The following is a 22,546-nucleotide window of genomic DNA, read 5'->3' as shown; positions in this document are numbered from 1 at the left end:
CTGGAGCTAAATCCTCCACATGGGATAACCCCACCGGGGACCCAGGCCCTTCTTCCTTCCACCAGCTCCCAACCCAGCCAAGTTCAAAGCTGAGCAACGCAAAACTGCCCCCACCACAGACAGGGTCTGGCCTCACCCTGCAGAGCTTGGGGCACCAGCTGCCCAATAAAGTTTCCTTAAAGTCTCCGGTCTCACAACGGAGAACAGCACAACTGGCACCAGCTGCCTAACCTGACAGCCTGTATAGGAACATCTCTGGAGAAAAGAGCTCATCTGCAGCATCTCTCTCATCTGAAACTGCCCCAGAAGGTGATCCTTCCCTTCCTCTCATGTTTGTGAAGCCACACTCAAAGTCAGTCGTCTAATGCTTCATGAGCCACTTTAGAGACCTTTTTCCTTCTTAAAGTGGGCAGCAGTTCTGCCTGACGGCCCTGAGGAGCAAGCTGGATTCAGCTTTGAGGAAACAGGAGAACTCTCAGTAAGACACAAACAAGTGTGCTTCACTGCTCCTAGAAAAAGGAACCCGTGCCAAGAAGCTCAGGAGCAGGAAAAGTGCCCCTGCCGGATCCCGGAAAATGGAGAATTTTTTTAATACCCAGAGATGTTTGAAGAAACGGCTTTGCATTTCTACACGCTGCAGCCATGTTCCCCAAGAGACCCAAGGGCTGTCAAGCTGCTTCTCTGGAGCAAGGGAGGTGGATGGTCATGGTGGGTTTCTGAAGCGCTGCTGGGGGTCCAGCGTTTCTCCTTACCCGCACGCTCTGTCTCCTTGCGGCTCTTCTGCTCGATGGCAGCCCTGATGCACAGCTCCTGGGCACACAGCCCTGCTGAGCTGCTCCTCTTCGAGATGGCTTCCTCCACCACGGCATCGATGGACAAGCAGGCAGCGCCATAGTATTTGGACAGCGCGACCGCTGCCGTGGTCTTGCCTTGAGAGAGAGGAAGACTGCTTGGTGACACTTGCACATGAGGCATTGTCAGGGACAGGCTCTGGAAATGCCCCAAAAAGTATTTCACATTTTCAAGGGCAGGGGGAAAGCACGTGCCCCTTAAGGAGAGACCATGAGGGAGGCAGCCTGAGCATGGTTAGAAATGTGGATCATCTCCACCTCATCTTCAGCTGAGGACTTTGTCCCTTGTGGTGACCTCAACCCTGGGCCAGAACACTGCTTCCAGCCCTGTCCCACCACCACTCAGACTATTATTCGCTAGCCTGTGTTGCTCGCTGCTGTCTCAGGCAACCTCTGGGCACACTTTGAGGGTCAGTGTGGGCTAGGGACTGCTCCCACGAGGCAACATGGACCCGAGGCAATGTGGTCCCACAAAGCAACAGGAACATGGCCACACTGCTTGCAGGAATGAGAGCCCAGCTCCTAGCAGGGACACAAGATGAGCCACACCACCTGCATCAGCTAGGCGAAGGCCTGAGGCTGCTTCATGTACCAGCAGAGCTGTGGCTCACCTTGCTTCACTTCACTTGGTCAACCAAGCACCGTGGTCCACCAGGAGATATATGTCTCTCCTGCTGCCCCCCATCCTGGCAGCCACGGCCTGCCGCTCACGTACCTGTCAGGGGTGCCCCATGGACGATGACGACGATCCCTCTCCGGTTTCGGGCTGCGCGCCCTTCTGCAGAGAGATCGATGCCAAGGTGGCGGGCAATGGCCTTAGTGACAGGGCTGTTGTCCAGTTCTCCCGCTGCCTCCTTGCTGCTGGCGGTGCTTTGCTGATGCTCTCCTGTGCAGAAGCAGGTAGAAAAGTCGGTCTCCTGCCTACCTGTCATCCTGATCATCCTCCCATCCCCTCAGGTCCTGGGAGAGGAGACTGCTGAAACCAGCGTCACACCCAAGATCTCACCATGCCCTTCCTTTAGACTTGTGCAGATCAGGGTCTGCCCTAGATGCTGGTGAAGGTGCCTCTTCAGGGTACAGGAAATGGGGTGGCAGAATGGGGTGGCAGAAAGAGAACAAAGCAAGCAGCCAGCAATGCCTGAAAGGCCTGGGCCAAATCTTTCATGAACTGTCGTCATGGGAGATTGGTCTCAGGTCCTGCTGAGTAAGGGGACACAGGCAGAACCAGGCATCTTACTCAGTCCCAAGGCAGATCGCAAGCTGAGGATCAAGCCATTATCCAAAAGCCGGATGCTTGAGGAATATTACTAGCAGGACATCTGGCCGGGCTCTGAATTCACCAGAACAGCATTTACAACGAGTTCCCACCTTTGACCTCAGGAGGTCACCAAAAGACAACTCAGCTTGCAATGCCACGTAGGACAGCGAGCGCCCTGCCCTGCCCTGCCTAGCAAAGGGAACAGCATCATCCTGATCCCAGCAGCTCCTGGGGGCAAACATGCTCATGTGGCAAAGCTGGGGAAAACCTCCCTGGCCTCTCCCTTGTCCCTGCCCCAGACTCCTCCCGGGATCCTGCAGACTTCCCAGAGAAGAGCGCATTCCGGGCCTACAGGAGTGAAGGTGGCCCCAGGCTGCAGGGAAGTGATGGAGCTGACACTCAAGTCCTCCACTGAGACCCCTTTGCCACAATGGACATAAACCAGGTGACGAGCTTAGGGTTGTTATCTGTCCCGCATCTTTTCTCAACGCCTTCCTCCTCCTCTTCTCCACATTCAGCTTTAGAGTCCACCTTGTTGGACTGGCTTTCACCAAAAATGAAGGAGGGAACGACTGAGCTGTGGGATGAGATGGTGTGAATGATCCCAGCAGAGTGCTTCCCTCCTTGAGCTGACAGAGACCGGACACTTTCAAAGTTTGCTCAGCAGGAAGGACACAGGGAGGGAAGAAGAGAGTGAACATGCTCAGGCATCTGCTCTTTGCCATTTGACACTTTGCGCAGCCACACGCAAAAGACACAAAATTGCCCAAGGAGGGAGACTCCCAAGGCACAGGGAAGTCTGTCCAGGCTCTGGCTGCCCTCAGGGGAATTTTGAGCTTGTGCTTTTGTTGCTGGGAAGAAACAAATCGGACATAGCCAGTGGTATTAGACCTGGTCCGACTGTCTGAAGAACTCATCCCATCCTACTCTTTGTGGATGAGGGACACAAGGGGACATCCTGACTACTGCCCCAGTCCACGGCAGGCAGATACGAGCTTGCTTTGGCTGCACTCAGGGCTGGCAGAGGATGCGTGTTACAAGCCACAGATTTCCACCTGGAAATTCCTCCACCAAGCTAGGGAATGGGAAGCTGCTAAAAGCATGGGCTTTCCATGGACAACGAGGTCATGGGGAGCTCAGGGTGTGTGGGCTGAGCTCCCTGCTGTGGCCACACTCAGGAGAGCCAATGCCAATCCCTCACCGTTGTCCTGGCCTGCTGCTTCCCCAGTCCTGGACTGTGCCTGCTCCTCTTCCAGCCTCTTCTGGTCCTCATAGTACTCCAGCACCTCTGGGGGCAGCTTCTCACCCGGGGCACGTGGTGGCAGCAACAAGGTGTTGTGGCGATCGTAATCCTTCAGCGTCCGCAGGATCTGTGTGCATAGGGAAAAAAAAACGTAGGTGGGATGTGATTCTTGACCTTCATCACACGAATAGACTCCCCAGCCAACCCATCTTCTCCCTCATTCCTTCCTCCCAACGGCACGGACTATCCAAGCCCCTACACACCTGCCAGCAGAGGTGGCCAACCCTGAAATGCCACCAGGCTTTGCCCTGGGGACTGCCTCCACCTCCCTGGCACGAGCCTGGGAAGGCTGGAGCGCTAGGAAGCGACGGGAGTGTGCGCATGGGACCAGACCTTCCCTCTCACCTGCTCCTCAGCAAGGTACTGCTGGTCGAACTCCAGGGAGTAAAACTCGATGGGGAAATCGCACGGGTTCTTCACCACCACTGTCCCCTCTGCCCCGCGGCTGCACGGCAGCGATGGTCCCAGCTCCAGCACCGAGGGGCTGAACTCCAGCTGTGGCTGCAGCCCATGCCCCGACATCTGCAGCTCGAGCTGCTGGCTGCTCTGGCAAATGTTAATCTTCACCTTGCTTCTGTAGGATTTCTGCAAAGAGAGAAGCACAGAAAGCTCCTCCATGAAGCCCCAGGTGACAGGGCCTCCCATTCAAGCCTTCCCCAAGGTCAGACTGCCTGGGAACATGCAGACAGGCTGGGCCAGGGCCATGGGGACTGCTGGCAGCACAGCACTGCAGGTGACTGTCCTGCCGTGCCCAGGAGGGTGTCTGGCGGCTGTTTTGTCTGCTGGTACCAGCAGCGGGATTAGCCTCGATGGGCCCTTCCAGCGTTATCCCCTGTGAGCACGCCACGTGCTCTGCACCAGGGCAATGCAGCCTGCAAATACGTCCTGGCAAGGGGGAAGATGATGGGAAAGAGGCAGAGTTCCCCATCATGCACCCACAGGTAGCCACACTGCAGTGCCCTGATGCTCGCTGTGCAAGCTCCCCATGGGGATTTCAAAGCCCCTCTCAGAAGGCTGTGCTGCAAGGGAAACCGAGGCACAGTGGGTACGGGGCTTGCAGAAAGCTCCATGTGGAGGTAGACCTCATCTCCTCCTCCCCACGCTGGGCTCTCGTTACCACACTGCCCTGACAGACCTCCTGGGGGTGAGTGAGCAGGATGAGTCCTGGTGTGCAGGGGAACCGCATATTTGTTTATCAGATGGACCTAAATTGGTCTATCAGGTGTTTCTGCCTCGCCAATCTCACCTCTTCCACAGGTGAAAACCTGACTTGCACGTGGCATCGCTGTCCTGGAGCGAGGACTCCAGCTGGGGGCAGCACCTCGAAGACACAGGGCTTGGCCTTCAACTCCTGGAGCAGCTTCCGATGCATGCGCACCGACAAACGTTTGTCCACCTGAGCACAGAAACCAATCGTGTGAGGTCTCCTTGGTCTGTGAGGACAGAGTCTCGGTTCCTGCAGTGCTCTGAGATACTGTCATGGTGCTGCGAGCACCCACGTCCAAACCAGCCACAGCCACCACTGGCCTAGAACTGGAGGGAAAATGTGCAGGCAGGGTGCGCAGATGCACTGTCAGAAGAGGAGCAATGGGTGAAGCTGGCAAAGAAGTGAAGCATCAGCTAGTGAACAGGTGCAGGCAAACCAGATTTGCTCTGTACCTCTAAAGCTTCCTCAGGTGGGCTGTAGCCCAAGGGCTCAGGCAGCCACAGGCGCAGAAAGGGCAAGAGGGGCAAAGAAAGCCCAACCACGACGTTACGCGTTCCACGGAGTCTGTGCTTTACCTTCTTAACAGGCTCACTCCTGGTGGTGAACCATTTGCAGGGGACCTGGAGTGGATTGTGGAGCTGGATGGTTTCTTCCTGGCACTGTCCGCACTGGACAGTGGAGAACTCCACTGTATCCTTGGAGAGGCAGAGGGACGGCACAGCAACGTTGGCACGGAGACGGACGTGAAATGTGGGGCCCCCTGTTAGCTAGTGAAGGACAGAGCATCCCGCTGAAAGCCCAGGTGACATCTGCTGCTGTCCCAAGCTGCCACCTGCCCTGAAAGGTGGTGAGGGAGGTGAGGAAGCATGCGGTACCTTGATGGGCAGGAGCACGTCCACCTCTCCCAGCGGCAGCTTGGCACTTTGTGGGTCGAAGCGCACCTCAAAAGTCTCTGTCTCCCAGCAGGGCAGACGTTTCACACGGGCAGGCTCCACACTGAAACCTTGAACAGATGAAAATAAAGCAGCTGAGAGGCACAACCCACATCAATGTGTCACAAGCGTGTTAAGGCCATACGAGTGTCCTGGCTGCTGGCTCTCTGAAGGACCCCTTGGCTTCTCCGGAGAAGCCTGCCACTCTTTCTCCCTTCTCACCACACACGGACAAAGGGTTTTCACAGCCAGAATCCAAGGTCCACACGGTAAAAAGGAAATCTATCATTTCAGGACCTCCAGCAATTTCTTCTTCAGGCATCCCACGGAAGGATGCACAGACCTCTCCAAAGGGGAATTTCCAACTAAGATCCCTCCATGCCATGGTGCTCCCTGGAAAACAACTTAGAGGAGACACCTGACCACCCCTCAGACACAGCGAGTCACCGTTGGATGGCAGTGCAGCCTTACCTCAAAGGCCTGCTTCAGAAGCCTGTTTCCATACAACACAGGACCTCACAGGCCACGTTCTCAATAAAGGCTGAACACAAGCCTTTATCTTTATGAACTCTAAGCAAAGCACTTCCAAACCCCAAAGAGTCCGTCTGCTTGTAACACAAGCCCAGAGTGCACAAAGAAACTCAGATGACACTCCTGGCAGTCAAGAGCAGAGGTTGCTGAGAGGGGACCACGCTGATCAGCCCATCTAGCCCCCAGGGAAGTGTTAGGGCAGTCACAGGCAGGCCAGGTCTCTGGGTCCTGCTGGCCAGGAGAAGTCAGGCTCCAAAGCAGCAGGTAGAGAGGGTCGCAAGGAGGAAGAACTAGACAAAGAAGCACTCAAAAAACTCCCCATGGCCAGCAGCTGAAGCTACTTTGTCAGACAAGGCTCCTTCAAGCCCACGAGAAGTCTCTCCAGCACTGGTTACCTGTGTCACGCAGGACCTGTCCATCGACGTGGAAGGACACAGGGAAGTGGCTAGTGTTGGTGATCTTCACGCTGTGCGTGTGGATGTCACCAGGAATGACGGAGCCAAGGTCCAGGATGTACTCGGGCAGCTGAGCCCTGAAAGGACGAGTAAGGACAGTTCTTAAACCACAGCCTGGCTACGTTTCCAAGTGGGTGGACGATGCAAAAAATGTGGGTATTTCTGTGTCCACTGCTGTAGAAACTCAGCTCTAGTCAGTGAATCCCAAGGCCTGACTATCTGGTAGTAAGACTTTGGCAAGTCCCAGGGAGTGTAGGTTCTAGGCTTCCTCAACTAGCAAAGGGACCTTAAAATAAAGTTACTTTAAAATGGATACTGGTCACCGCTCGTGTGCTATGAAAAGCCACTGCAGACAAGTTCACTGGACCTCCACTGGTCTCCGTGGAACTGCTGAGCCAGGGGTACAGCCCAAGCCTGAACTTGCTTCAGGACCCTGAAATAGGATTTGCCCCCACCGCTCTGCAACCAGATCTGTCCCCAAAACAGCAGCAGCAGGGCTGCGCCTCTGGCTGTTACCCTCGGGGTGCCTGGAGATAGGCTATGGGAGTCCCCACTGACTTGAGAAGGCTCTGACGAGCACGCTGGTCAAAGGCTGTCTCCTCCGGGGGATGGGAGGCAAGAGCTTTCTGCTGTGCCAGGGCGTGTTCCTCTACCAGCATCTGCTCCATCTGCATCTGCAGCCGAGTGTCCAACTGATGACAAGGAAAGACAGTGGCTGGTTAGCAAAGGTCCTTCCCAAGGCACAACCCTGTCTCTGAAACAGGATCCCAGCCTGCTCTTGTGGAGAGGGGTGATGGGGTCCTCCTGGCTCACTGCTCAGTGTCTGTGACACCTCCTGCTCTCTTAGCCAGGACCTTATCTCTAGGGAAATGAACTCCAGCGCCTTCGCCTGCCCGTCACTGTTACAAAAGCTGATCTCGTCAGAGAGGCAGACGGACAAGCCAGGAACCTTCCAGTGCTCCGAGTGCCTGCGCCCAGCCGGTGCCAAAGCAGCTTGGACAAAAGCTCTCTTGAAAAGGGAACCTTTTGTTGGGCCCGTGCCACTTGGAGCTGAGCACCGACAGCACAACCCCAGGGCACAAGTCAGGCTGCTGCGATTAACTCTGTAAACCTGGCAGGGCTTGGGTTCAGAGAATCCTAGAATCCTGGAATGGTTTGGGTTGGAAAGGAACTTCAGAAATCATCCAGTCCAACCCCCTGCAGCGAGCAGGGACATCTCCAACCAGATCAGCTTGCTCAGAGCCCTGTCCAGCCTGACCTTGAACGTCTCCAGGGATGGGGCATCCACCACCTCTCTGGGCAACCTGGGCCACTGCTTCAACACTCTCATCATAAAAAAAATTCTCCTTATTCCTGGTGTGAATCTGGCCTCTTGTAGTTAAAAACAATGACCCCTTGTCCTGTCATGCTGCAGGCCCTGTTAAACAGATTGTCCCCATTGTTGTGAGCCACAGACACCCCAGCCATGACCTGCAGCGCCAGCACAAAGAACCATCAATTCGATGCCTTGAGCAGGGTCTTCAGGATCCCTCCCTGGGGCAGTCAGGAAGCTGGTGCATCTATGGGAGGGACAATGCCCCGAGGTGGGCAGCCCATGGGCAATGCTGAGTTGATGCATGACCATGGGCAGGTGTGGGCAGGGAGGTCCCAAGTGCCAGCAGGACCCCAGGAAGCCTGCTGTGGGGTGCAAGGGGCCCAAAGGACACAGGGGGAGCACCCTGTGCCAAAGAGGGAAGCAGTTGTTCCTCACCAGACTCTGCGAGTTGTCCATGGGTGGCTCCGCTGCCGCAGCCTCCCTCAGAACAACTGCTTCGTCCCTCTGGCTGTCTTTTTCCACCTTTTCTTTCGCCTCTTTGAGCAGCTTCTCATATTTTTCATTTCCTGAAGGAAGAGAACATCCACAAATACAAGTGTGGGCACAGCGCCATTCCCATTCAAGCTGGGAAGCCCCATTCCCCTAACGCTGGCCTCTCCCAGAAACACATTCCTCAAGCAAGATGCCCTAGGGACATATAACATGGGGGAAAAAAAAAACCCCAGGGCCTTCCTGGGGAGCAGACGGGCAGTGCTTACCTTTGACGTTCCTGGGCAGGTCCAAGCAGATCCTGGGAAAGCTCCCCTCTCCTTTCAGGGAAATTTCTTCTGGCTCCAGGTGAGCCACTCGGATCTGGAAAGTCCTGCAGAAGCCTCCAGGCACTCCCGGCAGGTAATAGACTTTGAGAACTTTCCGCGTGCCAGGTCCAACGTAACCCTGCAGAGCGCGGGAGAAGAGGGAGGGAATGCACCAAAGAGGCTTTGGTGGAGGGATGGCTCAGACGATAGACATGCTGCCAAGAGAAGGCATGTTCTCCAGGCTCAGAAAGGGTCAGACAACATGGCCTTCTTCTGTCCCAAAGCTCACATCTCCTGCACCAGGATGCACTGTGTCCTTCAGAGGGCTCCTAAGGCTGCATTCCCACAGCACTGCCTGCCCTTTGCTCAGCGTGAGCACAGCTCTTCTGCTCACGAGGTGTGCCCTCTGCCAGCCAGAGCCAAGCTGAGGGAAGAAAGGCTCTTTTGCCAGCCGCTACGCAAGATGAGGGAAGTGCCCGCACTCTCAGACGGGCCGGCAGCTCCTGTCCCAGCACGTCAGTGGTGCCCAGGCTGGTGTTGAGCGCCGACGTATTCACAGATCCCAACCAAACGTCTCCTGCCTGTGTGGTTGCACCCAGGGTGCTCGAGTCTCTCCAGACTCACAGTGATCTGCAAACGTACATCTCTGGAGAAGCAGGAGCCCAGTGCAGGAGGAGATCCAGGGAAGAAGGTGCTGCCAGGAAGGCCACCTCCTCTCTGGGCTTCCAGAAGGGCTGTCGGAGTCCCGGGCTGGGCTGACGCCAGCCAGGTCAGGAGCAACTACAAGCAGACAGCACCACTGCTCGAGGTGACAGGACATGGTCTCAGCTTTTGCAGCTCGCCCTCTACACACTGGGCTGGACCCTCAGCTCCCGGCTCCCCTCCACGCTGCAGGGAGAAGCTGCTGAGCGGGACACATCCTGCCACTTGGTCTCCTGTGCCCTTACTGCAGCACACAACACAGCTGCAGCGAAAGCCAGCCCTGCCAAGCTGCCCGGGCCCATGAAGCAACTACAGCAACCACTGCCCGGGCCCAAGCAGAGCTGTGCTTTCGGGAGCTCGCGGGAAGGGGGCATCAGCGTCTCAGCCCTTTTCGGAGACAGGCATGAGGAAATGTGAAAGCCATTTGGCTTCCTCTTCCCATTGCACAAAGGGACATAGATAGGAACACTGCTTCAGCTCAAAGACACCCACGCAGAACGGAGAAGCTGGGATGGTGGGGTGCTGCAAACTCCTCTCCTTGCTATTCCACAGCCCCGCTCCTCCCTGGCCCCCCTCACTGCCCCACAAAGCTGCTGCAGAGCAGCAAAGCTGGAGCAGTGAGGGACCAGTACAGGGGCTGTCACCATTTCTGGCAAAGGACCTTCACGCCCAAACAAGAAAGTATTTCAGTCTCCCCTGCTTAGTGCTGGCAGGGGGCAGGCAGGGTTTGTGCAGGCTCGCACCAGGAATAAGTCCTGTCCAATCACACAACCGGGGGAAGGCGACCCTCAGCAGAGTCTGCGCCATCCGGCTCCAGCGCCAGCATGAGCAGAGAGCTCAGCAGCTGGGGGCCAGAGAGCTCCCCAAGCACTCGTGCCTCCCGCCGGTGGGTGCTGTGTGACAGCAGGGCCACCCGCCAGCAGCGGCCGTTAAGGAACTCTCTCAGGCCCGCACCTGCTTGACCCTCTCTGCCCCCCAGCAGCAATTGCTTACAGCCCTGTCTCTCCTGGCTGCTTCTGTGGGTCTTGTCTTTTTTCCCTTTTTTCCCTCTCACCCTCTCCTGGGCAGCCTGAGACAGGCCCAGGGTTCATCGCTTGTGCTACTCACCGTGCTGGGCACAACCAGGGGCACGCCGGGCAGCGGGCTGTCTGCAGTGGCCGTGCTGGGGCTTAGCACCGCGTAGGTGATTCCCACCTTGCCGCTGTTCTGCAGGGTGAGCTCTGCTTCCGCGACTTTGTGAAACGGCTGAAGAGAGGGCAGAGGAGCGGGAAGTTACACACACCAGTCTGCTGCTGGGAGTCTCCTGCTGCTTGCATTGGGATGAGAGCAAATGAACACAACGCAAGAGAGAAGCAGGGACTGCAGAGAAGATACGGGCACTTGACTCTCCCAGGTCAGGCTGGGGAGCCCACAGCCACAGGGTAGCTCTTAGCCCTGCACAGGAACAGAGAGTGATGGCGGCATGCAGAGGGGCAATACCAACCATAGACAGATCAGTAATCAAGAAACCAAAGAGGATGCCAGCCCTCTGCACTTCAAGGTGTCATCTAACAGCTGGCTGAAAGAAAGGAGGAGGCACCAAGACATTTCAGAAGAACAGGCACCCGCACGCAAGTATTTGCAGAGCTTGCAGTGACAGCGACAAAGGGAGATGGACGTGCAACATGTACAGGGCCAACAGCTGGAAATATCTGGGGGGTTTTGAGCTGAAAAGAAGCAAAGCAGGGATCATTGTGGGACATTCTCTCCAGCTACAGTGACGGGAAGCCCAAGTTCACTTCCTCCCTGGTTTACTGTGTTGGTTAATCAAGAGCATGGAAAGAGAGCATCTCCTTGGACCTCAGGCTTTAGGAGCGGATCAGTGGATGGATGTCTTGGGGCATGTCCCCCTGGAGATCACCTCTGGGATCCTGCCTGCCCCAGGAGGCAGCATGAGTGACCTTGAAGAGGAGGAACTGCCAATTTTGGGGGAGCAGGGGTGGAGATGGCCATCAAAACCCAGCCTGGATGCAGGACGTATCACTCAAAAAGTAGCTGGGAAGGGGAGAGAGCCCTGGACCTAGGTGGGCAGCAACCCGCCGGTGGTGGTTTCGTGACAAGGACCTCTGCCAAGAGAAGTGCACGGTACCTGCAGCCCGTAGTCAATCTCCATGACGTCTAGGTGGTAGCTGATGAGCGAAGCCTCCCCACTCAACGCCATCTTGTAGGTCGGGCCTCCCTCCACCCTGCACAGCGCCATGGTGCTGGCAACAATGTTGGCGTGGCCAAAGAAAGTGAAGGTGACTCGCTGGCTCTCGCCTGGCTGCAGCACACCGTGCAGCGGCAGGATGTCGAAAACCTGGAAGCGAGGGAGGAGAGATCAAGATGTCGAGCACTGAAATGGGTGCAGAAGGGGAGCCGTGGCTTGGAGAAAAGGACAGACATGGCTGGAGGGACCTCTCCCTCAAACACAGGCAAAATCATCCTCATCTCAGCCTGCATCCATTCCACTTTCCAGCACAGTAACCACGGGAAAATTTTTCTCCCTTGCTCACTCATTAAGGCATTCATTAATACACTACACTGAAGTACTTTGGAGGTCTCCTGGCAGCAACAAATTCTCTCTGCTGCCTTTAGAAACAGGTTTTACTGCCTTTAGAGAAACACAAAGACTTGGAGGTGAGAGCCCTAGGAGCCCCTAGGAAGACTCCAGCCCAGCTCCTCTGACTCCTGATGCTTTGCACTCTCTCTCTGATTTGCATGCTGCTCTCTCTCAAGACGCTACAGCAAAATCTACTGCAGAAATTTCCTGCTGACCACTCGATTAGAGACAAGATGGATAATGCCCTCCATGGGTGCAGCAGAGGTAATGCCCTCCATCAATCCTATGACACGTCCCGCACAGCCTCTCCAGTGACCAGTCGCTGCAGCAGTGTTGTGGGATGTGCTTGGAGGGGTGCAAAGCTGCTCTGTGAGCAGCATCGAGAGCCACCCGTGGGAGCGGGAGCTGCGTAACTGCTTGCCACACTGGAAATGCAGGAGAGAGACACATTCCTACTTACATCCTCTGCTCTCAAGGCGAGGGGCTCTGCCTCCCCCAGCTGCCTCAGTTCCTTCATCCTCACCGGGCTCTGAGTCTTGATCCTCGCCACGCTGCCCGGGGATGACGCGCCTCGCTGCTGGAATAGCGCTGGTGCGGGCAGCTGGTAACTGGTTGCAAGGAGAAGTGGAAGAGGACAGAGGTGAACGCCTTGTGGGGAGGTAAGAAGCGCAGCAAGAAAAGACACATGAACTGTGCAAAAAGGTGACACTGAGACACAAAGGGGCAGATCTGGACAGCGATGAGCTACAACAGACCCCCCAGTGCCCTCCTGAAAGCACCCACCCCTGCAGACCGTGCCTTCCACACCCAGAGGGCCTAAGTGAGAGAATCTGCAGCTCTACTGGATATTTCTCCTGAAATTTCCCTTGACAATTACCCACAGCTGTAGGTCCGTCCAAACAAGCAGCAGTGCTGGTAGCGTTCTCTAAGTGCGATCAGGCCGGAGCAGGGATGGAGCCTGCTTGTACTTAAACTAGCCTAGTCTAATTCAGCAGGAGATGGCAGAGGCCTCCAAGCAGAGCTTACAGCCCTGCTCCTCCTTCCCTGCCCACCTCCCTCCACCTGCTCTTGCAGACTTCCCTCTGCCTTTTAGGGTCTGTTCTTGAAGGCGCCCTGCATCAAGAAGGGCCACACTGAAGACTTGTTGTTACTTGGTAAGGCTCAGCTGTGAACGGGCTACCCCAGTTCCCAGGACTTCTCCCCCAAGCCCTGCTCGGAGCAACAGCTCATTTCCAGTTCCAACAGCTCATCTCCTCCGGGCCAGATCCCAGTTCCCTCAACAAAACTGTTTCGTGGTGATCTCTTGTATTTGGAATAGCAGCACTTCCATGTCCAATGGTAAACTTGGCTTTGTTTCCTACAGCGTTACAGCAACATCGTTTGCTGCTGTAATTAAAACTGTCCAGACCAGACGTTTGCCCTGTGCAGAGAGGCCACAGCGGGAGGAACTGCTAGCAATGTGTTGAGAGATGGGCTCCAGCGCAACTGGAAGACTGGTCCTGGGCTTGGAACCCACAGGCCAGCGCTGGACAGCCCTGCTCGCCAGGGATGCTCAGACAAGTCCTCCCGCCAACATCTACAGCTGTACCCGAAGCCACAGCAGAACCTGCCGTTTGCTGTGAAACACTCAAGAGCTGGTTCGTGAAGGTGACGTGCACGTTAACAGATGGAAACTCACTTCACCAAGGTGCTGTTTGCCTCAGGCCACCAAGCTCTGAGAAAGCAGCTTTCCACGCCAGCTTTCCTTCCCAGGGGAACCAGTACAGAGGCTACAGCCAAACAGCAGCAAGAGGCTGGGACAGCAGCACAGCGTGCTGGTGGCAGTGCCGTTGTAGCTTCTTAGTACGAGACGACAACAAACAGAGTTGGCAGGGAAGGAAAAGAGGCCACATGATACATCTGCTTGTCCAAGTGCCTAAGCATGGCTTTGTAGCTCCAGAAATAAAGCAGGATTCTAGCTTACGGCTCGGCAAAACGTGCTGGTAGTATCCTACAGCCCCAGCTTGGCTGGAGAACATTGTCTCCTTCCCAGCATCAAACTGGTGAAGATCACCTGTTTGCTGAGCATCTCCCCTGACCACAGCTGGCAGGTGTTATTTCCACAAGGCAAAGTGGAATGCAATTTGTCAGGTCCCAGGCAAACAGCCTTGGTCTTTGCCAAGGACAGGCAGGACATCAGGAAGAAGAGCTTCAAGGAGAGGGCAGAGGTGCACATACCTCCTCCGGCTCACGTGGCTGTTTGGCAGGAGCATCCAGTGGTACCGGACAGGAAGCGGGCTGCAGTTGGTCATCTCGACGTAACGCTCCTGTTCGGTGTCATTCAAGATGCCGCCAAAGTCCAGGGCTGTGGTCTGGATGCGGAGACTGGGAAAGTAGACCTCTCCCCTAACGGGGACCAGCTCCACATGCGGGTGCTCTAGAAACTGTATCTTCAGAGTCTTCTCTGCTACCCGGCTATTCAAATCCTTTTCATAAGCAGGGTTAAAGCCGATGAAGAGATGAAGCTCCTCCCCTACCTCCAGCTTCATGGGCTGCAAGGAGATGAAAAGCATTCACCACCAGCTGATGAAGTCCCAAGGTCTGAGGGCATAAAACGTGTCAATGCTCAAAGTGTGACCCCTACGTGGGCTTCAGGTCATGCTTCATTTTCTGGACAGTGTGCACCTGACCGCAAGCACCACAGCAGTCTTCTCTGAGACTGCCTCAGGCTCACATCTCTGTGCTCTGCATCGATAGCAATACAAGGGGGAAAGAAATATTGTTCTACTGTACTCGGAACCCACCAAAGCTGTATGCTGAGTACATCACCAAAGCAGCACTCTGGCAAGCCAGGGCCTTTTCCCCTGACTCTAGAAAAACTCCTTTATCCTCACACTCAACACAAACACAACAGCACTGCGTCCTCACCCTTGCCGGGGCTAGTCACCAGCACGGCACAGAAGTGGTGGCCGTGCCTACAACAACACGTGTTTAGCAGGGTCCACGTCCCACACCTTCCACTAACAGCAGGGCAGGCACCAGGCTGAAGGCAGAGCTGCCCTCCAAGAGAGCAAGCAGCTCCAGAAGTGGTCTGAGGATGGCGGCTGGAGAGCTGGGACGGCTTCCAAGAGACGCCTTTACTACCCGGCTTGCCCAGACCTAGTTGCCTGCTGCCTTCTCTCCATGTCTTAGAGCCAGGTGTGTTTCCCCAATTCAGATGATATTCTGTTTCCTTCAGCAGCTCGTTTCAAATCTGATTTAGTTCAGGCCAGTCTACTGCTGACTCTAAAGTATCAACTTCTCTACTGGAGGGCCTCCCACCAGAAACGCGCCACCACACTCCTCCCTCTCCAACACCCACCAGCAGGAAGGTCCACGGCTGCTCACCTGGACATCTGCAGGGAGGGGCTGCCGGTGCGCATCGCAGATGAAGAAGGGTTGCTCTAAGGCCAGGACAAGGCTGACTGGCAGGGAGGAGTCGTTTTTTAAAGAAAGAGACTTGTACTGAAGGCAAAGGACATCACTGGGTTGCTACAGAAACAGAAGACAAGGGGAAAAAATCAAGTTCAAGTGGCCATGGACCTCCTTCCCTTTCTGACGCATTGCAACTTTTTCAACCCCAGACATGCATACATCTCTATTTACGATTTTCATTAGTTTGTATCCTTCCAAAAGTTTTTCCTCTAAGACTATCAGATGCTCTCCATGTTCAGAAACTGCAGCATCCCGTGTGGGGACAGCGGAGGGAATAGGATTTACCCTGTAGTGGAGAGCCTGCAGTAGCCTGAGGTTAGTTTGGAACATTTACACGCACACACAGTCAGCGAGAAACCTCAGCTGCCCGGTAGCAACCTGTCTCCTGAGGCCCCTGCTACAGGGGGCATTGTTCTGGGTTTCCTGCATGGTTTATAGAAACCAGACAGTGTCTGGGAAACTAGTGCTGTGCGTGCTGATATCAAACAGCTGCAGTGCCATAGCCCTCCATAAATTGGAGCGCGTGGCGTCAAGCACACCACAGGCAGACATCAGGGAGAGCTGAAAAGCTTCTAATTAAATCTGGACTGCCAGCTCACAGGATTTTGTGCTTCTCAGGATGCCTGGGAACCAGAGGAGACATCTGAAAACACAGAAACTAAACACTGAAATATCTTATCTTTGTCAGACACCTCATGGGAGAGGGAAAGTTCACGCAGGAGTTGGGATCCAGAGACTAAAGGGCACCTGCTTTGGGTTGTTCTCAGCGCTGCAGCTGAAGTCGTTTGCAGGTCCTTTGAAGAAGGTGAGTGTTGGGGAAATGCGAAGAGCTAGCATCCATACCAACGTCAGAGAAGGCAAAGAGAGACAAGAGATGACAGGTTTTGCTCATCACCCTGAGGAGCTGACAGCAATCTCAGTTTTCCTCTGCTTCCCTACAGGACTGCTGTTCAGACTTCACCGTGCCTTGGAGGATCCTCAAGAACCTCCCTCCACACTGACTGCAGAACCTTGTGTCTCTCTGGATGTGGCCATGATCCCCTTCAGCGCAGCAGCTGTCATCTCAGTTTTACTTGGCTGAAGTTAAAAAGAAGTCCCGTCTCTGACTTGGAGAAGCTCTTTCATTTCCTCCTTGAGCACAAGCACACGCACCCCACAGGCTTTCAGGCCTCGGCCACGCTATTAAATGCCAGGATGCAGTCCCGAGACTTACCTTCTCCACCCGGAAAGTGATTGCCCTGGAGGACATTTGCAGGACGGGAGCAATGAACTCGCACGTGACGTCCATGTGCATTATCTGCCTCTTCCTTCCCTCCCTTCCCACGATGGCGTGACACAGCAGCCGCTCCTTCACCACCTGTGTGCAAGAGTCGCAGGTCACCCGGCGGGTGCTAGCACGGCATCCAGAACACACCCTGCATTTACCATCACCCAGCCACGGACCGTACTGCTGCCATGAAGTGACAGCCACTGGTCTCCTCAAGAGCCCCCTTTTCTTTTGATGCTGCTTCCTATTTATTCTGCACGCCAGTGTCCATAATGCTACACCCCAACGTCCACAAAAGGCACCTGTGAGTCACCTGCTGCCTACAGCCGTAATAATCCCTGCCACAAAGGATTATTGCTTTGATGTGCCCCCTTGCTAAGCACAATACGTACGGAGAGCTGTTGGAGCTGATTAAAAATATAGAACCATATGAAGGGAAGGAGGTGCTGGAAGGGCCAACGCCAGCAGACCCTGCCTTGGAAGCTTAGTGGAAAGGATCCATGGAAAAACCCAAGGAGCCAGCCTGCTTTCAGGTCAAGAGGGGATCACTCGTGTACTCTGCCCTCCTAAAGCACCCCAGGAAAGAGAGGTCCTGCCCTTCACAAGAAAAGCCTCTGCTTAAGCCAGATGCTCTTACATTCAAGACTTTTTCCTCATTTCCCATGGTTTCACTTCTCCAATTCCTCCTTTCATTTCTCACTCTTCCCTCTTGTACAACACCACAACCCAACTCCTCCTCTGAGCCTACAGCCTTCCAAATCATCTGTGTCGCACGGGCAAGGCAGGGAGTTGGGCTTCTGACCAGCCTGAGGAGTATTAAGTTCTCAAGACCCAAGGAAGGTGGAAAGCCCACTCCCAGAGTCTTGGCTTTGACTGCAGGAGCCACAAAGCCACAGCTGTGCCCACAGATGCCCTTTCAGCTTTCCAGGCAAGACACCCTCACCAGTGCCCTGAGCACTTTATTTCCTTTCTGGTACCTTTGTCTCCTCTTCAGCTAAACCTGTGGGCTCAGAGCTGCACTGGGACAGTCTCATCACAGTCAGCGAGGGGAGTAATCAAGTCTTCTTCAAGCTACCACTGAGGCAACGCTTTCAAACAACCTTCAAACCACTCATACCAGCAGGAGCTTAATGCAGATTTAGTTCCCATTCGCTTAAACATCTGTGCCCAGGAATGCTGCAGGCAGGGAATGCGCAGCAGGGTTAGCCGGCAGCTTCTCTGCAGAGCTGGATTTCCCCTGGAAAGAAGGGGCCTGGGAGGAGAACAGCCAGCAATCCTGCTGACATTTCCCTCTCTGAGCTGCCATCCAAGGGTGCCGCAAGACCTGGCTGCCCTTGGGACAGCGGGGCTGGCTGCGAGACTGGGGCAGGCAGTTATGGAAACACTGACAAAAGTCAAGCTGTCAAATACAGTGATCCCTGGGAACAGTTTCCCACGTGGGGACCGTCACTGTGATCACCAGAGCTGGCACAATGTGCTTGTTTTTCTCCTCCAGGACTTAGAGCTAGAGCAGCCCTCTGTCCATCTTTGTCTACAGAGGAAAAAAATGTCGTTCCCAGACACTCCCTCCCTTCACCGGTGTTTTGTTTTATTCGCTGCTTCCCCCAGAAGCTTTGCATTTTTTTTTTGCATTTTTCTTTACTTTCTGCCTGTGCTCCTAGTCAAAGTGTAGCATCTTTTCTCTGCCTTTCCCTTCCACCTCAGTACGTGACACCTCGTAACCTGCCGTTTGCCCCTGAGCTACTAATGCTTCCTTCTGCCCATCTTTTGCTAGCAGCAAGGTGGGTTTATGGTAGCTACAGAAACATGAAAAAGCCTTAGCAACTGATGGTGGCCAGCAAGGAAAGCAACTGGTACCGCCATAGTGGCAGCTTGCTTGTGCCACTACAACAGTTCCTTGAAAGCACTTGCTCATTTTCTCAGGGAAATGTCAAGGGGCTGCAGAAGAAGTCCCAGCGCAGGTGATCTGATGGGAAAGGCTCAGCCCTCGGGGCAACCTCACCTGGGGAGTGCTGGAGAAGCCTTCCAGCACCATCTCCATGCTCTGGCCTGGCATCAGCTCCATCCTCAGAGGATGGAGCTTAAACACAGGGCAGGCAGGCTTGCGGCTCTGCAAGGAAGCTTTGCCCTTGGTGTTTGGGATGGCAGGCAGACGGTCACACCGGTGAGATGGGGCAAAACCTTCCATTGTCCCACAGAGATGATGAGTGTGTCCTCCTTTCTTCATTGTCTTGAAAGAGTAACAGCAGCACGGAACCAAGCTAGAAGAGAAGCAGAGATGGAAAATGTCATGGGAGCTGCCATTTCCAAGGAGTCCCTCAGCCTCAGCACCCCCACGGCCTTAGCGCACTGCACACTGCGCAATAAAGCCACCTCCAAAAAGGCTGACCCAGCTCAGAGCTTCAGCAAAAGCCAGACCTTGGCTGCCCCTAAGTTCATCACCATCCACTAGCTGGTCTGTTTGCCTCACGGAAGGAAAGCTGCGTGAAGAACATCATCTCAGTTGCTGTGGACAGAGCAACACCAGCCTTTGGCGCTTGAGACCCAGAGCATTTTTCCAAGGTGCTTCCTGCAGGTCTCGCTGCTTCGGATGCCGAGCTGGCCTGTCCTGGCTGCAAGTGGATGGCGGAACAGCTTGGCTGCCGTTTCACCTTCCCCTTGGGAGCTGCTGCCTCAGCTGGCTTCCTCTGAAGATGCTATTTGGGAGCTGCAGGGTTTGCAGCCTCATCTGCCCACCTGGATGCTGGGCTGGCCCCCGTGGTGGGGTCCCTGCCCTGGCACCAATGTTATCCACATCGGCCCCCCATCCCTTAGGGAACAGCCAACCGCCACTGCCCCACACCTACCGCCCTTTGCCTCAACAGTGCAGCTGCTTTGAGCTTTAGGAAGACGCACTGTGAGAACACAGGATCAACAGACGTTTCCCCGAGATTAACGCTGCAGTGACATTGTAAGATAAATAACTACAGCTAGACAGAAAGCAAAATGAATATGCAATGGAAATGGATTCCTTCGTGTACAAGAAACACTCACTGTGTCTTTTAATAGATTCACCTCAATAACCCGGTTTTGCCCACCCAAGGGATGCCCATCCTCAGGAGAAGGTTATTTCCCCCTCCAGTCTCTCTTCTGGAGCGCGCGCCAAGGGAAGCTACTTTATCGCTGCTGGCTCCCCAACAAGGGTGGCCAGGTTTGCACAAAGGCTCAAGGGCAGAGGAAGCCAGGACTGCTCAAATCCCACCGCAGCAGCCATGTGGCTGGGCGATACTGCTGAGAGCATGAAGAACAGCTCTGCAAAACCGGTTGATCAAAAGCACCAAAGTCTTCTTTCCCAAGAGTTAGGTAGCGCTTCTCAACAGCCCCTGAAGGACTGAAGCACTCACTTCTGTTTCTGGAAGACGACAACCAAAGCAAAACCTGTCAGCAGAGCTCTGCCTGCTCCCCCAGAGAGACCACAGCCACTGAGCCTCCTGAAACCACCCAAACATCAGCACCAGATGCAGTTTTGTCTCAAAGGCCAGGGATCCACACAACCCCAGGAAGGCAGACAAGAGAAGTGGCCTCAGCAACCACGTAGGATCCCACCAACCCTCTTCTCTTGTCTCTGCATCCCGTGCGGAGCCCATCACTAGCCTCAGAGGCACCCACTGCTCTGCCATCAGCCAAGAGCTACCCAGCCAACACCTTCATACCCAGCTGGCAGCTGGCAGGTTTTCATTGACATTAATGTACAACTTCTCCTGGGATTCATGCTGACACAGGGGAGCTCGCTTGAAAAGGAGACCTGATGGCTCTGCTCCGGAGGTGAATCTGCAAGGCTGCTAACTGGCAAAGCTCATTTATCAAAGCTTGCCAACGAGCCGCGCAGGACGTTGCACCCGACAAACTCTTACAGAGGAATGGTGCTAGGCTGTCTGGATGGAGCCAGGCGTTGCATTCCCCAGGGGGACCCAGCGCAGACCACCATGCCCTGCCAGGCCAACGGCCCACTCCACAGCAGCACGATTTCCCTTTTGTTATCACCTTTTATTCCAGTTCCTCTGTGCTTTCTCCCTGCGGCACTGTCACCCTGCAATTCAGTGCAAAAGCTCCAGCACAGCTGAGAGAATGACCAGGAGCCTGGTGTTAAACCTTCCTGCTCGCTCTTTAAACAAACGCCGACTCTCAGCTGACACTGAGGTGGACCAAGCTCCCTTCCAAGAGGCTGCTGGAGATCCACAGCTCCACATGCTGTCATGTACAGCTATGGCTCCTGCCTTAAGGCCTTACACTACGACTGTCTCTTCTCCCAGCATTTCCCTCTGCTCTCCTGCCTTCCCAACTTGCACCAGCTCTGCCTTTTTATTCACTCTTGGCCGGGCATCTGGCCCACATTTCATTTTGGGTCACAATGCATCAGAGCTCCCACGCAGCTGGCGACTTTGGAAGGGAAGAGCAGAACCCAAAGGACTATGAGTGGATCCCCAGGGCTGCAGCCAGCAGCCAGATGCGCGGTCAGAGCTGACTGTGCATGGCTGAATCCAGAGCAGCAGGTGAGCGAAGCCGTACCACTCCTGAGGGGCTCCTGTCAAGAGCCCATTCCAAGTTCCTGGAAATCACAGGAAGACTCCTGTGGGGATCAGATTGTCTGAGAAATCTGCACCCTCCTGGAGCAGTCCAGCCTTGCTGTTTTCCCTAGGTGTACGCAGGAACCGCTCCCCAGAAAATCACCCATGGGTTTAAAACGCAAGGGGAGTCGCGGTGAGTCAGCTTTGCAGTCCCTTCCAGCTGGGCCAGCTGTTGCACTTCTCATCATAAGCCTTCACCGCATTTTATAGACAGAGCAAGCACAAATAATCTCACCCCTCATTGACAGGCTGAGCCAGAACATGCAAAAGGCCACGTGCAAGATGAGGAGGGCAACAGCAGCAGCCGCGAGGCAGGCAGCCTCTGTCCCCTCCACATTTAACCCACAGCCTGGATGCAGTCACAAGGGCATCCCTTGGGAAGAAAGGAAGAAGTTTTGGCAGTTTGTCTTTTGGGGAGCAAAGCTTGCTCCCTGTCCAGCTCTGCGGGGGAAGAAGGGGCTCCAGCTCCCAGGCCCTGACACGGAAAGCGCTGCCGCCCCCAGGTGCCTCTCAGGCAGCAGCAGAGCCCCCACTCTGCTCCACAGGCCACCTCACCCCTCAAATCCTCCCCCAGAAAAGCAGCTTGGTCGCAGGGGAAGGGATCCCACAGGAGGGGAGCACAACCTGCTCCCAGGAGAGCTTTGTCAGGCCCGAGGTGGCCCTGGCCCAGGCGCAGCCCTGCCTCTCTCCCCCCTCTCACACAAGGGGTGCCCCCACACCGCTGCGTGGGACAGGGGGTGTCAGCCCTCCGCGAGCTCCCCCACAGCCCTGGGTCTCTGCCCAGCCGCGCTCCCCAGCCCCTCCTCCCGACCCTCAGCAGCCTGGGCTCAGCGGCACCGACGGCTGCCCTCCCTCTTTCAGAGGGGACAAGACGCAGCCACGTCAGCACGGGGGTGCTCACCAGCATCCCTCACCTTTCCCACGCCGCGGGGACACCGAGGCACACTCACCCGCTTGATCCCAGCTCTCAGCCGGACTGTTGCCCTCGTTCCCGTAGCAACAAGGGCATCCCAACACCGCCATGGCGACAGCAGGGACAGAGAGGGGAGGAGGCGGCTTCGGAACACCATGGCGGACACGGAGGCAGAGGGGACGGGGACGCTCAGCGCCCACCCACTCCCGCAGGAGCAGCGCACGCCATCAGCAGGGATCTCTGACCCGCTCCTTGCTGCCCCAGCGCCACAGAAACCAGCCGCTCTTCCCTCCTTTGCTGGGGCACGCACACCAGGGCGCCTGGCTAGCAGGGCCTCATCTCACAGCAGCAACAGCAGCTCAGGGAAAGCACAC

The 22,546-nt window shown here is 55.4% G+C and overlaps 1 protein-coding gene across 1 annotated transcript in view; it reads right to left on the bottom strand.

The window, feature by feature from the left end:
• Positions 1–22,282, bottom strand: part of LOC147600348 (axonemal central pair apparatus protein HYDIN-like) — a 33,296-nt gene extending 11,014 nt beyond the window's left edge. The window contains exons 1-21 of the mRNA XM_086751238.1: positions 22,210–22,282; positions 19,095–19,158; positions 18,655–18,913; positions 16,599–16,742; positions 15,299–15,442; positions 14,150–14,463; positions 12,393–12,540; positions 11,480–11,689; positions 10,459–10,596; positions 8,611–8,788; positions 8,288–8,418; positions 7,096–7,229; positions 6,478–6,614; positions 5,495–5,622; positions 5,195–5,386; positions 4,659–4,808; positions 3,758–3,997; positions 3,311–3,479; positions 2,583–2,768; positions 1,567–1,743; positions 753–929 (exon numbers count right to left, since the gene is read on the bottom strand). Of these exons, the coding sequence (XP_086607364.1) occupies positions 753–929; positions 1,567–1,743; positions 2,583–2,768; positions 3,311–3,479; positions 3,758–3,997; positions 4,659–4,808; positions 5,195–5,386; positions 5,495–5,622; positions 6,478–6,614; positions 7,096–7,229; positions 8,288–8,418; positions 8,611–8,788; positions 10,459–10,596; positions 11,480–11,689; positions 12,393–12,540; positions 14,150–14,463; positions 15,299–15,442; positions 16,599–16,742; positions 18,655–18,913; positions 19,095–19,158; positions 22,210–22,282 (3,493 nt within the window). The remainder of the gene's footprint in view (positions 1–752; positions 930–1,566; positions 1,744–2,582; positions 2,769–3,310; positions 3,480–3,757; positions 3,998–4,658; positions 4,809–5,194; positions 5,387–5,494; positions 5,623–6,477; positions 6,615–7,095; positions 7,230–8,287; positions 8,419–8,610; positions 8,789–10,458; positions 10,597–11,479; positions 11,690–12,392; positions 12,541–14,149; positions 14,464–15,298; positions 15,443–16,598; positions 16,743–18,654; positions 18,914–19,094; positions 19,159–22,209) is intronic.
• Between the last annotated feature and the right edge of the window lie 264 nt (positions 22,283–22,546).

This window comes from Chlamydotis macqueenii, chromosome 6 (genome assembly GCF_036417535.1).
Source record: "Chlamydotis macqueenii isolate bChlMac1 chromosome 6, bChlMac1.mat, whole genome shotgun sequence".
Lineage (NCBI taxonomy): Eukaryota > Metazoa > Chordata > Aves > Otidiformes > Otididae > Chlamydotis > Chlamydotis macqueenii.
Note: the sequence above shows the minus strand (reverse complement) of the source record. Positions and strands in the feature narration are given on the sequence as shown.